The sequence below is a fragment of the Ruditapes philippinarum genome, unplaced genomic scaffold (assembly GCF_026571515.1).
Source record: "Ruditapes philippinarum isolate M1 unplaced genomic scaffold, ASM2657151v2 ctg269_1_1_1_1, whole genome shotgun sequence".
Classification (NCBI taxonomy): domain Eukaryota; kingdom Metazoa; phylum Mollusca; class Bivalvia; order Venerida; family Veneridae; genus Ruditapes; species Ruditapes philippinarum.
In genome coordinates this window covers 103,454-121,418 of record NW_026866443.1, presented here as the reverse complement: position 1 = coordinate 121,418, position 17,965 = coordinate 103,454, and the positions used below count along the sequence as shown (strand labels likewise).

Genomic DNA, 17,965 nt, shown 5'->3' with positions numbered 1-17,965 from the left:
TTAAGTCACACTTTCAGTTTTTATACATTGCACTTTATTTTGATATTGGAAATAAAGATAGGTCTCAAACTTGTTTTATGTTTTTATTATAAGCGCTCTTTTTCAGGACACTTGTTTCCATAATAAAACATTTATAATGTCCTCAAACCTATAGACTCCAACATAATAGTATGTATGTAATGTATAAGAACTATAGTAACTAATGCAAATGTTACCTTCAGATTTTTGAAAATTTAATTTCTAAACTTGCAGTGCAATTCTGTGTTCCAATGCCAGTGGTGCCTAGGTCGAAGTAAACTCCACTTATAACGATACCGCTTATAACGATATACCGCTTATAACAATATTAATGCTGTTGCGGCCGTCCCGTTACGATATAAATACGGCGGTCCCCTGAATATCGTTTTAAGTGGATTTTACTGTATGGTGGCCGAGATAAAGTAAACTCATAAAAAGTATTTAATATTCTTGTCTATTCTTTGAAGAATGACATATCGCTCAAAATGCTTTCATTATTAATTTATATAATCTGTGTCTGGGACAATCCAAATGAAACTGCTAATTAATTTCAAAATTTACAATCATGGGCGTCCGTTGCCGCTTGGTTAAGGTCGTTGACTTCAAACCACTTGTCGCTCACCGCTGCGGTTTCGAACCACGGCAAAGACTTTGGATTCTTTTATGTGAGGAAACTACTAGCATTCAGCTAGCTTACAGAACGTCGTTGGTTCTACTCAGGTGCCCGTTCGAGCCTAAATAATGTACGGAATGGCAACTATAAGGTCTTCCATACTAGTAAAGCTGGGAGGTCGCCTTATGACATATATTGTGTCGATACGACGTAAAACCCAAACGTAAATGCGTCCGAAAAAGGGAAATTGCAAAAAATACACAATGACTGCACAGTCTTACAGTTATAAAAAAATGAAATTTAAGGTCAAGCGTTTTGAAATTTCATACATGTATATCCAATAGCACGGATATCAAATTTCCGATGTACATTAAATTAGTTGCATCATTTACTCTACTCTAACACAACCGACGAGAACGCGGTTATAACCTTATGTACTACTTAATTTGTAAAATTGGCATGCCCATCCTTGTTTTGAACTGTAAAGTAAAGGGCCAACACTTCGATAATAGGGTCTTAGGGCGTATCGCCTTTGATATAGAAAAATCTGGGGGGGGGGGGGAGTGATTCATCGGAAGCATTAAAATCAGCATAATTACATGTAAATTGCAGACTCGGTTTGATTGAGTCTGTAAAATAAGGGATAATGAAAATTGCAACATCTCTCACGCCCCTAGCACCAGCTTGAGCGCTACTCAATTTTCAACACTTAAAAGTGCTGGTTCTCGAACGACCAGAAAAATATAGCATTGAAGTGAAGTACGGGCAACTTTTTACGGTTGCCACACGGCGCTCGATATACTCAAACATTGTAGGAAGATTCAAAACCCGGAATTATTCATACATGTTGTGATGTAGTTTATTTACAACTTCTACCGTGTTCAACTGTTCTGAATAAACTAAAATTACCGGGTATTTTGATTTTTAAAGAGGGCTCTTGTGCCTCACAGACCCTGTGTAGTGAAGTACGTACTGTTCTTGGACATTTTCAATTTTCAATATATAATTATCTTAATAAAAAACTTTGAATCACAGGCACGGATTCAAAATGATTCATTCTGAAGCCTTGTCCTTCGTTGTAGAAGGGAACTCCTCTGCTTCCGGTGCATTTCTGATGAACATTTTAAAATAAACTTTCCTATATGTCCAAAAAGTTTTCAAGTTTATTACATGCAGCAAAGGCGCCAGAAACTATTCTTTCATTGGCATTTTATACTTACTTGTTATATGTTTTGTATGTAATTTTCAGAAGTGTTATTTATTTATTTTTACACATACATTGACATAAATAATGTTCAATATATGGGACACCGATTCATTAACAGAAATAATATCACTAGTTTTAGTTTTGAACCTGAAACACCAAATTTTAGTAACCATTTCATTATATCTAAACAATAAAAATGGCAAGCAATTTCAAATTCAATGCGGGTTCATGTGTCCTTTCAGGATGACGGTGCTAGTGGAGTACGTACTCTGTATGGACAAGGAACTATACAATGCTAATTTTTCAAGCTTTTGAGGATTTGGGATGCTTTTCAGTTAAAATTTTACATTAAATTTCATTATCTGATGTAAGTGAAAGCTTAAACATGCAGTAACATAAGATAATGTACATAGATCATTACCCCTGGCCCCGTGTTCACTAAGAAAAGATCAGGATCAGGGTCCAGTGATCCTAATTTTATTTTCATTGTTTTATGTTACTAAAATTAATCATGTTTTGCTAGAATTAAGTGGTAAATATTCAAAATGTAAAAAATTGCTGATTTGCACAGAAACCAAACTATTTTGGGATAAAATCAACAAATTACGAAACAAATACAAAAATATTCGGATCAAAATAAGGATCAATTTTAGGATCAGGATCAATATTTGGATCAACTGTAAAATGCCCGTATCTTGCAAAAATAACAATAAATTTATTCTAAAATTTCATAAACATGCGTTTTCAAGTCTAGTTTTATCAAGTAAATGTTCAATATTGATCTATGAGGATAAACAATGGGGAATCTTTGAGTTTTTAAATTTGATCCTGATCTCGATCCTTAAATATTGATGAACACGGGGCCTGATGTTAGCCCTTGCAAAGCCTCTATTGCAGGTCACAGACTATGTTATCTTATAAACGGATATTTAGCGCAAAACCTCTGAGGCATCTTGTCCTTTAGCAATTAACAAGAATTTTCGTACTTATTAAACATTTTTTTTGCTTATGATCAATCATTGCAATGGCTAGCTTAAAATATATTTTAGTATTTATTTCCCTTTTTGTAATAAAAAAAACCCCATCAAACCATGCAATGGATGTTGGTTATCCAATGTATTCTTCATATTAAAATATTTTAAAATACCTGAAAGTCAATATAGTATTATTATAGATGTTGAAATATGATTTTTTTTCAAAACGGCTTATATTAAGTTTTTTTGATATATATGATCAGTACATGTGCTAGGATTGACAAATATGCATTTTATTTGGATTTTAAAGGCGTTTTGAGCTCCAAACCCCAAGTGTCTGTGATCTGTCCCAGGATCAATTAATGTTTATAATAATAAATGTAAAGTTAGATTAATATGTACAGTCCACCTTATGTCGTGTGCACATGATAAATTCATACATGTTAACACGGATTTATATTACATTAATATAAATCCGTGATATTTACTAGATATCGATGTTTAAATTTTTAAATACAAATCTGTTCAATATGAAAATGCTTAAATATATGACATGTTTAGTAATGAACTTTAATATAAAACAAAATGAAATTGCAATATTAAATTTTAAAATATGCAAGGTCCGCCTCGTCTCCAGGTACGGTCCGCCTTGTCCCAAAATATGGTCTGCCCCGTCTAACTTGGTACGGTCCGCCCTGTCTCACGGTCCGCCTTTTCCTAAGAGCATTCGGAATATCTCTACGATGATGGTGGCCGCTGATATTCAAACATGTAAGAACACATAGCGACAGACTAAACAGTGAATTTATACAGAATTAGGTGTAATAGCATTGCTTCTTTACTTGCATTTAGTTAAAATATATATTTACATAATATCCGAGTGCACAATTCTACTGTATATGTTTGATTTTCCCGGCAAATCTGTCTTAAAAAATCTCCTTAGTTGAGTAGTTTTCGGATATGTACAATATCCGATCAAAACAAAGTTAAAATGGAGTGTTACGAATAAAATGAAAAAAAATAAATTGTTATTCATTTGTAATTGAATTAACAAAAGGAGACAATTTCAATTGTCACAAAGCTATTAATTAACATTATTATATGGAATTTTGATTAATCTTAATCTTTTGATTTTATAGATTATATAGTCTTTATTTGACACAATAATTTGTGTGTTGCCCAAGCCTCTAGGTAAAGCTGCCATTGAAATCAGTACAAAGCATATTGACGATTCATCGAGGACAGATATCGGCGACACACCAATATATCAATAAATACTCCTAATTTTATCAAATTGATGTAAATAATTCAAATTCATACTGCAAAGGGTCAACTCCACTACATTGTTTACCAACTTGGCACGGATCAACTGAGCCCTATAATAGAAACCTATTATGATATTGATTGTTTTGTTTATAAGTTTTTTAAGGAGTAAATAACTATACAATCATTCTGATTTAGAATCACCAACAAATAGAAGAAGTTGGCCGCGCATAAATGTTTGAAATTATCTTTGTTAAGAAGTCATATCAAGACATGATGTTTTTATTATTGAATCATGAATTGAATTTTGTGACAATAAATGTAATCATATTAAGCACTGGTTTTCTTTTAATCACCCAATGCTGTTTGAAAAAATATCTGAAGTAGGCAAAACCATTGTCAATTTTTGTTACTATGTAACTTTTAAGTGCTTTATCAGATGAGCATTTGTTAATTAGGTATTAAATAGAGGTCTGATTTACTCTATCATTCATTTAGCAAAATATTTCTTTTCCAGAACTAGAATGCTTTGAAGAAGACAAAATTTCAGAAAATGAGTCGCAATAATAAAAGACAGTCTAAAGATTTTGATCGGCAGTTTGAAGCGTTTTTGAAAGAGGTAAAGTTGTAAAAATTGATAAAGCAACCATTATACTAAACTTTCTGTGTGATTAAATAAAAATATGATTATGGACAACAGCTAGGTTTACCTCTTTTCCTGCCAGAACTAAAAATGATTATCCTTTGCCACCAGTATGGAGCCAGATTAGCTGCACTTCCGTGCAGTCTGACCAGGGGCTATCCTGTTTGTAGATTAATTTTTGTATTTTGATATTGAAATCCCTTAAAATTGAATGGTTTAAATAGAGACTGTTCTAAATAAAAGCTGGACAAATCCTTTACACACATTCAGCAGAATAATGGTCAATGTTTTTTGTTGTAATATTGGAACTAAGAGCATGTTTATATTGTAGAAAAAATAAATATGAAGCCAACAATTTGATTATTGCATGAATTTCCTACATAAGTTGACAATATTTCTTTATGCTTGATGTAATCTTCAATGATTAGAATATGTAAGAGCCTAGAAGTTTGCAGAGTTGTCATTTGGTATTTTGTTCAAGTCAATATGTGGCTGCTGCCCTTTCCATGGGCTCTTCCACCATTCCCTACCTTTAGCTTTTATTTTCTGTTAGAAAAACAATTCTGTGTTGTTTCAAACTATGTATTTCAGTAACTTAATTTTAGAAAAGTGCATCATATTACTGTTAAGCCTTTTTTAAAACAGCGTCCCGAGAGCTATTTATAACATGTCAGTGATGTTCTTTGTAAAAACAGATAGGAAACAATTGTCCGCTTTACTTATTTAAATGTAGAGAGTGGTCCAGTAGATTAGAGGGTTTCCTTGTTGTTTAATAAAAATTATGTATTTTGTAGTCTGCACCTTTCCACCTTAATTCTTTTGATTTGACCTTTAAAGGTTTAATCTTAAAATGACATATTTAAGGTTTTACTGTTAGAAAAGCTGAAGGCTGCTTTAAAAGTGAAAAGAAAGAAAGCAGCTCCAGGCTGCACATTTTTATCCAATCTTGTATGTATTTATCATCATAATCGTGTCATGTTGTGTTTTATTGTTTTAGTCCATATCATCAGAGGATTCTATAAATTCTGCTAATATAAACAAGTACCTCGAGCCACCAAAAAAAGAAAACAAACCTTGGTGGGATGTTGATGATGACGACGATGATGACCAACCAGGTATGATTAATAACACAAAAAGTCTAAATCTTTACTTTTAAATTGTGTAGATTTCTTCCTTCATGAGTGCATGAAAATATTTTGTTTGACAAAATTTACAGAAATAGATATTATGAAAAAGTTGACAAATTATTATGAAAAAAACAAACAACCTGTGAAGTTACAAAGTCAGTCTTAGATGTTATAATTATGATATAATGATTTTAAGTCTTGATTTTAAGTATGGAACAGAATTAATGCATTTATTCCATCTTGCTTTATGATATCGGAACTTACATTATGCTTGCTTCTATACTTCTTTATGACAATGAAAACCTGCGTTTTGCTGAATTCAATCATGCCTTATGATTACTGAATGCACTTTCATGTAATTGCAACCTTGTGTGTTCCCTACTAAACCATCAAACTCACATATTTTAATATGCTATTTGTTTAATTGCATCTTTTTTAAGGACAACGTATTATGTTTGGTGTTTAAGATAACATTCTTTATAACTATATGTAACATGGTAGTTGTATCTTTAATTTGCTATAAATCTGCCACTTATATTGTCGACACTATGTCAAATTAAACTATTGATTTTGATCAATAATTGGCTGATTTGATGTGTCTTAGCATTCATATGCTACAATATATTCACTGATTACAAATATAATGCAATACATGATCACTGCGCATCGACAACGAAGATGACAATGATAGCGATATTATAGTCGCATGTGACAGTACGCACTAAGCAGTTGGCAGTAAGCATAATGCGAGTTGCAATAATTTGTGTTCATATTATGACAGCAGGTGTCGCTTTGTCGGTACATCCCGTTATTTTCCGGATGATCCCGTATTTTGGCACGTGGAGTAAACAAAGTTACGGCCACTTTATATAGGGGCGTATACAGAACAGTATTAGATGGGGACTGACATGTAAATTTACTAAAAAACAAGAGAACACGATGCGACAGACGAAAAGTGCGTGTTTTTGAAGATTCCGCCAGCATGTGGAAAAAAAAGTTATATATTTCTCTAATAACTCATCCTACAAGTGGCAACTCACCTCTTATACAATTGTTTACACTTCTTTTTGAGCGTGTGTGATAAGTGAAATTGAATTTTATCAAACTTAAGGTGGCACGAAGGTGACATGTGTGTGTGTTTTTATTTATCTCGTGCGCACGAGATACTGTGTCGTGGCCACGGGTTACTAAGTCGTGGCCACGAGATAGTTAAGTCGTGGGAACGAGATACTATGTTGTGGCCACGAGTTACTAAATCGTGGCCACGAGGTATTAAGTCGTGGGAACGAGATAACTTAGTCGTGGCCACGAGTTACTAAGTCGTGGCCACGAGATAAATAAGTCGTTGAAACAAGTCACTATGTCGTGGCCACGAGAAAGTTTAGTCGTGGCCACGAAAAAGTTAAGTCGTGCGAACGAGATAAATAACCAATCAAATTACACTATTTATATGAATTTTCCTAACAAGGATGCCCCTACTTCATTTGTCCGTAAAAGTGCCATTTATACAAGTTATTGATTGGTCAAAGATTTAGCGTCATTGTGACCCTGATTTCTGACCAAATTGCCTAAAAATTATTAGGTGTCATCTACTGATCTTTTTAGGTTATATAAACTACGGCTTATTCTTTCTAAATCATTCATCAGACAAGGATTTTGCATGAAGTGTCATGTTTATCTGACCTGTGACCTCAAACATCCTTATAGGATATCTTCTGTCCATGGGCAATGTCCCTTCCCAATAAAATAAACCAGGACTAAGTCCCTCTCAAGTTATGGTATAAACAATGTTAACAGGCCTTTGTACGTACAAAATGACCAATTCTATCATAGAATTGTCCCAACAAAGGGCTATAACTAAAGAGATAAATAAAAACACACACATGTCACTTAGTAACTCGTGGCCACGACTTAGTACAGTACAAACTTGATTTTTTTTTGTAAAATAAAATAAATATAATTTGGCTTCACACAAACATTGTGCTTTAAATACTTTGTAATACACTTTAAATACACTGTAATTGGGCAGTATGAATATTCATTTATAGTGTTATTACAAAAATATATATGGAAGTTTCTTTTAAAGACAGGCACAACTTTACTGGACCCGTAATGAGGAAAGCAGATTCCTATACATTATGTGTATGTGTTTTTATTTAAATAAAACATATTTAGTAAGAATTTTATAGATTTCAATAAATTTCTGTGATAAAAATATATTACTGAAAGATGTGCATAGTATATCTTTAAGCACAAATGTATGTGAATGTGGTGGTGTGTGCGGGATGTCTGATCTATAATCAGACACACATTTGCCCAACATTTGTAATTGACTATGCACATGTCACAAAAATAAACAACTTCCTTCTTTCCTTATTACACATGTATATTTTAATGTGTTACATACCTATTCGCCACTATTAGTGACTGAGACATTTATTAAGTTAAAAGGCCAATTAATAAGTTTTGCTTTTCAATGTCCAAGTCATTAGATAAAGACCTTCGCAATAGTAGGCAGGTGCTTAACAACTGGATGACAGCATTATATGTTTTGATAAGGGAGTACACTATGACCACTATTGCATGAAACTTACACGTATATATTCCATCCCAGCTCATCAACGTATCTTTGGGGGTAGGTGCAGCCCTTAAGCCAAGGCCCGAATCCGCCACTGTACCTATAACTGCCCCATTGAATAACTGTTTACGAGCATATTTTTTCTATTAGACTGTATACATATACATGTATAAAATTATACTGCATAATCCTTAATTACTACTTGTATTTATATTCTTTCCACTGCAATATTTATGTATTAAGAGCTTGGTACGTATTTATAGCATTGTCGCCCTCTGTATTTTAACGTATAACCACGATGGCCCTAACGGTATTCCGTAATATATACATGTACGGAAAATTCCGATGATAGGCGAATCATGGAAAAAATCCGTTGATATCGATAACAGAGTTCTCGCCCCTTAACAGTTCACAAATCGCTAGACATTGTTTAAATTGTTTATCATAATGTAAGATGATCAAACATAATCCACAAAGCCTCAGACACCGAGCTTTATTAAGCATAAACACTGAATAATGGATATAAGCGAAAGCTAATAGTAATCACGCCATGCGAGCTGTAAATCAAATAAGTCCCATCTTAACAAAATCCATCAGGGAACAAAAAATAGTCGATTTTAAATGACTTCTACATAAAAGTAAAAAAAAAAACTAAACCGTAAATGGTTTGTATAGAGCATGAAGAAAGGTAGCTTATACATAAAGGTATAAGACGTTAACATTTTAGTATTCCAAATGGCTTGTTCCAGTTTAATAGTTATCACTCAATGAAAGAATTGGTCACTACGAAATGTTTGAATGAAATATTGAAAAATGGAATTCAGAATAATGCAACGTTTAACTATCATAAAGCAAGATGGAATCAATCATAATGCAAGTTCTAATGTCATGTAGCAAGATGGAATTAAGCATAATGCAAGTTCCAATGTCATCAAGCAAGATGGAATCAAGCATAATGCAAGTTCCAATGTCATCAAGCAAGATGGAATTAAGCATAATGCAAGTTCCAATGTCATCAAGCAAGATAGAATAAATGCATTAATTCTGTTCCATATTTAAGCTTCTCTTGAACACTGATTAATTGTAACACTCTGATTTTGTATGTTATTTGTAATAACTCATGCTATAAGTTCTTAATATCAACCCTGTAATTCAGCTTCATTTTTTTCAGTAGTCTTTCAAAAACACATTTAAAATACCACAAATGAATTCCTTTCAGGAATGTTTCATGATGACTTTATTAAAAATTGACCTTTGCTGTGTAAATTTTAATAGGTCTGGGAGCTAGTCGTAGCTTCTTGAAGAAGAAGACTTCAGAAAATGGAGGTAAAGAAAGCAAGAAACCTGATGCCAAAGCTACCCCTAAGGCAAAAGCTAGGAAAGATGTGAGTTCAGTTTATGATTGTTTTCATCATTTTATGTTCTTCCCGAAGTGTGTGTATTTGACTTATAAGACAGTTACAGAAGCACACCTCCTGATTCCTGCTAATTTTCATGAAAATTTTGAAAATGTGTTAAAAATTGAAATATTGTGAAGTGAACAAAGAAAATAAGTTACACATTTCAAACTGCACATACAACCATGTAATTTACCAGAAAGAGATTAAAATATGTAAAAATAACCCTTACTGCATTAGTAACACCGTAGATATATGTTGAAAAAAAATGGCAAAATCGGTCATTTATTGCACATAACATTGAAATTTTATTACATGTATTTTTAGCTCGACTATTCGATAAGAATAAGTAGAGCTATTGTAGTCACCCGAGCGTCGGCGTCCGCGTCGGTGTCGGCGTAACCACTTATGTTAAAGTTTTTGTAATAGTTTAAATATTTTCAAAGTCCATTGACATATGTCTTTGAAACTTTGCACACATGTTCACCATCATGACCTCAACCTGTAGAAAGGAGGAGGTAACTGTATCAAGCATTTTGACAGAATTATGCCCCTTTTTCGACTTAAAATTTACGTTAAAGTTTTTGTAATAGTTCAAATATTCAATATATTGACATATGGCTTTGAAACTTTGCATACTTGTTCACCATCATTACCCCAACCTGTAAACAGGAGGAGGTAACTGTATCAAGCATTTTGACAGAATTATGCCCCTTTTTATGCCCCCACAATGTGGGTGCATATAGCGTTGCACTTGTCCGTCAGTCCGTCCGTCCGTCCGTACGTCCCGAAATCTTGTGAACGCAACTCCTCTTAAACCGGATGGCAGATTTTGCTTAAACTTACAGGGATGAACAACCTTAATATGTAGATGGTAGTAAAGGAAGGAATTTTTGCTGTGACCAAATTTAAGAGAATTATGGCCCTTTGTTGATTTTTTTACTAGATACTATATAGAAATTTTGTGAACGCAACTCCTCTTAAACCGGATGACAGATTTTGCTTAAACTTACAGGGATGAACAACCTTAATGTGTAGATGGTAGTAAAGGAAGGAATTTTTGCTGCGACCAAATTTAACAGAATTATGGCCCTTTGTTGATTTTTTCACTATATACTATGTAGAAATTTTGTGACCGCAACTCCTCTTAAACCAAATGGCAGATTTTGCTTAAACTTACAGGGATGAACAACCTTAAGTTGTAGATGGTAGTAAAGGAAGGAATTTTTGATGCGACCAAATTTTACAGAATTATGGCCCTTTGTTGATTTTTTCACTATATACTATGTAGAAATTTTGTGAACGCAACTCCTCTTAAACCGGGTGGCAGATTTTGCTTAAACTTACAGGGATGAACAATCTTAAGGTGTAGATGGTAGTAAAGGAAGGAATTGTTGCTGCGACCAAATTTTACAGAATTATGGCCCTTTGTTGATTTTTTCACTATATACTATGTAGAAATTTTGTGAATGCAACTCCTCTTAAACCAAATGGCAGATTTTGCTTAAACTTCCAGGGATGACCAACCTTAATGTGTAGATGGTTTTAAAGTAAGGAATTTTTGCTGCGACCAAATTTAACAGAATTATGGCCCTTTGTTGATTTTTAGTTTTCAACTTGTGGCATATGTAGTCCAAAAAATATTTGACCTAGAGTCATAAGATTGACAGAACAGTGGCGTGTGGAGGCATCCGTGTCCTATGGACACATTTCTAGTTCACTTGTTCACCATCATTACCCCAACCTGTAAACAGGATGAGGTAACTGTATCAATCATTTTGACAGAATTATGCCCCTTTTTTCGACTTAGAATTTACGTTAAAGTTTTTGTAATACCTCAAATATTTTCAAAGTCCATTGACATATGGCTTTGAAACTTTGCACACTTGTTCACCATCATTACCCCAACCTGTAAACAGGAGGAGGTAACTGTATCAACTTTCAAGCATATTTTTTACAATCAAGCACTAAGAATAGTCTAGCGTTGCTGTCCTACCGACAGCTCTTGTTATCTTTAATCTATTTACATTTCTTAAAATCTCAGTTTCATATCAATTTGTTATTTTTAATAGAAAAAATTCGTCACATAGAATTTTATAAGATTATCAAATAATCCTTCAATTTGCTGCATGTTGTAAAGACATAACTTTTATTACAGGTTAAAGCTCGTGGAAAACCTGAGGTTTCTATAAGTAAAGACAGTTTAGATGATAGTAAGTGGTGGCTTGAATTTCGTTAAAAAAAAGCCCAAATATGTAGGGTGTCCTCAAGGTGGCAGAGTCCTATAAATACAACACTTTGAAGAAGTAGTTGACAAACCTATTTCTTTGAATTAAAAGGAATAGTTTTAAAAAAGTTTTTATAGAGCTCTTCTGTTAGAGAGTTATATACCAAACATTTTATTTTGCTACATTTTGGAATTTAGTTTTACATATTGTCCATCAATTTTTTAGAGGGCTTGTGTATTGCTTTTTTTTTATAAATTTTTTTGGCACAGGGGTCTTTCTCCACAAGTAAATGTAAAACCTGAATAGTTTACAACAAAACTAGTGGTCTTAATAGTATAGATGTACCTAAAGACCGTGATACAACTGAATCTACTTGTATTGTATAAGTTAACAAATAAAGTCTTCATAATATAAATCAGTATATAGATAACATTTCTGTATTAATTTTGATGGTGTCAATATCGCTTATAATATCAACAATTTGTTAATAATTGCTATCATATAAAATCAGTTTCACAGGCAAATTTTAATATGATTTTATACATATATTTATTTATGTACCTAGTCTTTGAATGGTTGTTATAAAGTTGCTGTTTTTTGTTTTAGTTTCAGAAAGATCTGAAGAAGACCATGGACATGTTTATAGGTAATTTGTAAAAGTTGAATAAACTTTTAAAACAGGATATACATATTTTAATGATATGGGAAGAAGTGTCCTTATTTTTAGGCATTTAAAATATACATACATAGTTTGTTCCAAAAGTGTGCAAAATACTTCAGTAAGATAGAAACAAATTGCCTTAGCAATTTAAAATCTTTACATATGTAAATTCAATAAATTTCCTCTTTACATGCAAAATTTCATACATTTAATGATATGGGTTTATAAAAAACAGACATATGAAACTAAGGAGTATAGAAAAAGAAAAAAGCAACACAAGTAACAACATCTTTTTATAAGATACTTCACATGTCTTTTTAATCATAATTGAAACCATTACTTTACCTTGGCATTAAACAGAATTATACGCCTTTATTCTGGTTCTTGTTTAACTATCGAGTATTGAAGACAGTTAAGACAGCTCTTGTTTATATATTGACTCTCAAGGAGTGTTTTTTAGCTCACCTGTCACAAAGTGACAGGTTGAGCTTTTGTGATCACTTTTCGTCCGGCGTCTGTCCGTCCGTCCGGCGTCCGTCCGTAAACTTTTACTTTAAATGACATCTCCTCTTAAACCGCTGAGCCAATTTCATCCAAACTTCACAGGAATGTTCCTTTGGTGGTCACCTTTAAAAATTGTTCAAAGAATTTAATTCCATGCAGAACTCTGGTTGCCATGGCAACCGATAGAAAAAACTTAAAATATCTTCTTTTAAAAAACCCAAAGAGGTAGAGCTAAGATATTTGGCATAAAACATCTTCTAGTGAGTGTCTATCAAGTTTGAACAAATAAAAGCCCTGGGGTCAAAATTGGCCCCGCCCCGGGGATCATTGATTTTCCCTATATGCATATAGTAAAAACTTAAAAAATCTTCTTTTAAAGAACCCAAAGAGCTAGAGCTAAGATATTTAGCATGAACCATGTTCTAATGGGTGTCTACCAAGTTTGTTCAAATAAAAGCCCTGGGGTCAAAATTGGCCCCGCCCCAGGGGGTCATTGATTTTCCCTATATGCATATAGTAAAAATTTATAAAATCTTCTTTTAAAGAACCCAAAGGGCTAGAGCTTAGATATTTAGCATGAACCATGTTCTAATGAGTGTCTACCAAGTTTGTTCAAATAAAAGCCCTAGGGTCAAAATTGGCCCCGCCCCCCCTGGTCTATGTTTTCCCTATATGCATATAGTAAAAATTTATAAAATCTTCTTTTAAAGAACTCAAAGAGCTAGAGCTAAGATATTTAGCATGAAACATCTTCTAATGGGTGTCTACCAAGTTTGTTCAAATAAAAGCCCTGGGTTCAAAATTGGCCCCGCCCCAGGGGGTCATTGATTTTCCCTATATGCATATAGTAAAAACTTATAAAATCTTCTTTTAAAGAACTCAAAGAGCTAGAGCTAAGATATTTAGCATGAATCATCTGATAATAGGTGTCTATCAAGTTTGTTCAAATAAAAGCCCTGGGGTCAAAATTGGCCCAGCCCCAGGGGGTCATTGATTTTCCCTATATGCATATAGTAAAAACTTATAAAATCTTCTTTTAAAGAACCCAAAGGGCTAGAGCTTAGATATTTAGTATGAAACATGTTTTAATGAGTGTCTAGCAAGTTTGTTCAAATAAAAGCCCTAGGGTCAAAATTGGCCCCGCCCCCGGGGTCATTGATTTTCCCTATATGCATATAGTAAAAACTTATAAAATCTTCTTTTAAATAACTCAAAGAGCTAGAGCTAAGATATTTAGCATGAATCATCTGATAATAGGTGTCTACCAAGTTTGTTCAAATAAAAGCCCTGGGGTCAAAATTGGCCCCGCCCCGGGGGTCATTGATTTTCCCTATATGCATATAGTAAAAACTTATAAAATCTTCTTTTAAAGAACTCAAAGAGCTAGAGCTAAGATATTTAGCATGAATCATCTGATAATAGGTGTCTATCAAGTTTGTTCAAATAAAAGCCCTGGGGTCAAAATTGGCCCCGCCCCGGGGGTCATTGATTTTCCCTATATGCATATAGTAAAAACTTATAAAATCTTCTTTTAAAGAACCCAAAGAGCTAGAGCTAAGATATTTAGGATGAAACATGTTCTAATCAGTGTCTACCAAGTTTGTTTAAATAAAAGCCCTAGGGTCAAAATTGGCCCCGCCCCCCAGGGTCATTGATTTTCCCTATATGCATATAGTAAAAATTTATAAAATCTTCTTTTAAAGAACTCAAAGAGCTAGAGCTAAGATATTTAGCATGAAACATCTTCTAATGGGTGTCTACCAAGTTTGTTCAAATAAAAGCCCAGGGGTCAAAATTGGCCCCGTCCCAGGGGGTCATTGATTTTCCCTATATGCATATAGTAAAAACTTATAAAATCTTCTTTTAAAGAACCCAAATAACTAGAGCTAAGATATTTAGCATGAAACATGTTCTTATGAGTGTCTATCAAGTTTGTTCAAATAAAAGCCCTAGGGTCAAAATTTGTCCTGCCCTGGGGGTCATTGATTTTCAATATATGTGTAAAGCAAAAACTTTAAACTAAAAATTCTTTGAAAAAAAAAAACAAATAGAGTTTAGATACTAAGCATGAAACATCTTCTAGTGAGTGTCTACAAAGTTTTTTCAAATAAAAGCCCTTGGGTCAAAATTTGCCTTGCCCCGGGGGTCATTGATTTTATTTATGTGTATAGCAAAAATCTTCTTTGAAAAAACCCAAATAGCTAGAGTTAAGATATTTAGCATAAAACATCTTCCAGTTAGTGTCTTCAAAGTTTGTTCAAATAAAGCCCTAGGGTCAAAATTGGCCCTGCCCTGGGGACATTGATTTTCCTTATATGTGTATAGCAAAAACTTAAAAATCTTCTTAAAAAAAACAGAATAGCTAGAGTTAAGATATCAAGCATGAAACATCTTCTAGTGAGTGTCTCCAAAGTTTGTTCAAATAAAAGCCCTGGGGTCAAAACTGGCCCCGCCCTAGAGGTGTCATTGCTTTTAACTATATGTGTATAGTTAAAACTTAAAAAATCTTTTTTTAAAAACTCAACGAGCTAGTCCTTAGATGTTTAGCGTGAAATATCTTCTAATGGGTGTCTACCTAGTTTGTTCAAATAAAAGCCCTGGGGTTTAAACTGCCCCCCCCCCCCCCGGGGGCCTATGTACAGGTGAGCGACTTCAGGGCCATCATGGCCCTCTTGTTTACATGTATAAATTGGTTCAATAATAGTTTTTATACATTTTGTTTTATAGACCAAGAGTTCATATACCAGAGGACAGCATGGACAGTATCAATACAGGTAAAGAGATTCTATATGTAATAATTAGAGTTAAGAAACTGAAATTTGATTGATGTCACTGCATAGCCTCTGTTAGCCTTCAAGTGTTGTTTTGTCATTGTTTTACTGTTTGTATCTACACAATTTATATGTTTTTCAATTTTTTTGTAGCATATAACTTTATTCATTATATATCGTAATCCTAGCCTGAAACAGACAAATGTGGTATATAATATATATTTATAATGTTCATTCTATAAGAGAGAAAAGGTGTACATAGTACATTTGGATGGTTGTTAGTTATATTACAGTAAAATTTTACTTGTTTTCAGCATTTAAAGACAAATACTGCTTGTATTTCAGTAGCAATGTAAATTGTATGAAAATTTATTACAAGAAGAACAGCACAGCATTTTATTTACAGACTTAAACAAATGTACATCATCTTGTTAACAAAGATTTGATTAAACATAGTCACATGGCATGCGAAAACATACAAATTGTAAACAACTTTTTAAAATAAATAAACAATGATTTAAGAGGACAAACTTCATGCAAGAAGATAATAACAATTCAATTATGTTAAGAGTTAAGGATTGTGTTTCTCAACAATAAAGATTCTTGGATATATTTTGATAACTTCATTAAAACAGTTTTATATTGAATTGATAGCAGATCTGTAAATTTGAACACAGATGGTGTAACATAATATCATTTGTTTAGGTACTGCATTTGTAGACTATGAAAACAAGGGCATACACATATAAAGTGATACTCATCTTCTACGTATGAATATATATTACAGAAGATTTGCTCAATGAACGTGACTCAGGAAACAAACTTGGTATGGACACACTTGATGAAATGGCAGATAAAGAAAAGTTCTTCAGGGTATGCTTATTGTATTAAAATCTACCCTTACCCTACTAGATTTCTTAAATTGACCTACCCATCTTTCAGTGTAGACAAAACCATTCAGATTTTTTAGGGATAATTTCAAAATACATACTGACTGAATATCAAATAGTGCAGACTGTGATAAGATGCTGCAATGGCTGATCATGGTCAGTACAGGTCACCTGGGTAGATTCTGTTTCCTGCTAGCAGGCTAATATTTTAAAGGGTGTAAAGTTATTCCTGATGAAACTGAATCATTAATGAGACTAAATCTTTTAAAAGTTGTACAGTTCATATTCTTACTGTTATATCTTGCTTATATATAAAGACAGAATCACCTTAGACAAAGTTAAAGATTACCAAACATTCAACTGTATTTTGAGAATGTAATTTGATGCTTTCATGCATGCTCTTTTAATTTAGTTACTTTGGTATGAAGATGTAAATCTTTGGCAAAATAATAGACAAAAAAAAATTTTAACCAGTGCAAATCAAGGTCAATCATTCCTTTCATCTTCATAGGGTTTGAGATAACTAACTTTTCTGAAAAAACTGGCATTAACCCAAAAGTATAGAGTAAAAAACAAAAAACATTAAAATTTGAATCATTATAATTTAGGATCTTGAGAAGAATGCTGATGGTACAATAGACTATGGAAGGTTAAATCGTGACCTCAGTGCTACAGCTAACACAATGTCACCAGAGGGCGCTGCTAGGACGGCAGCGACATTGGCCGCACTTCAGGACATGGAGGACGAAGAGGAAGACGTGCCGCCACGTCCCGAGACCGGCGGTGAAATACAATCAGAACGGGTAATTTTACGTCTTTGTGTCTTTGATATAATAGTTGAAAAAGTTTTATAGATAATGTTTCTAAATAAAATCTTCAGTTTAAACTAAGCTCAGATTTATATATTTTATATGCTTGTAAGTGAATCACATAATTATTATTGTTATTTGTTATAACTAAACTGAAGTTCTTAATAATTATATTTAAACTTAATAGGTTTAAAAATTCATAAGCTGTTTTAAAACCATTTTCATTCTTGCTTTCAGGAACATTCTGAGCAAAAACCAAGCATGTTGTCTAAAGGTAAGTAC

General features: G+C 33.2%; 1 protein-coding gene across 1 annotated transcript in view; it reads left to right on the top strand.

Moving 5' to 3' along the window:
- The first annotated feature begins 3,542 nt into the window (after positions 1–3,542).
- LOC132732485 (centrosomal protein of 162 kDa-like) overlaps positions 3,543–17,965 on the top strand; it is a 53,006-nt gene continuing 38,583 nt past the window's right edge. The window contains exons 1-10 of the mRNA XM_060718919.1: positions 3,543–3,633; positions 4,593–4,694; positions 5,716–5,833; positions 9,699–9,808; positions 11,979–12,033; positions 12,655–12,694; positions 15,941–15,987; positions 16,772–16,857; positions 17,483–17,677; positions 17,921–17,957. Of these exons, the coding sequence (XP_060574902.1) occupies positions 4,629–4,694; positions 5,716–5,833; positions 9,699–9,808; positions 11,979–12,033; positions 12,655–12,694; positions 15,941–15,987; positions 16,772–16,857; positions 17,483–17,677; positions 17,921–17,957 (754 nt within the window). The 5' untranslated portion in view covers positions 3,543–3,633; positions 4,593–4,628. The remainder of the gene's footprint in view (positions 3,634–4,592; positions 4,695–5,715; positions 5,834–9,698; positions 9,809–11,978; positions 12,034–12,654; positions 12,695–15,940; positions 15,988–16,771; positions 16,858–17,482; positions 17,678–17,920; positions 17,958–17,965) is intronic.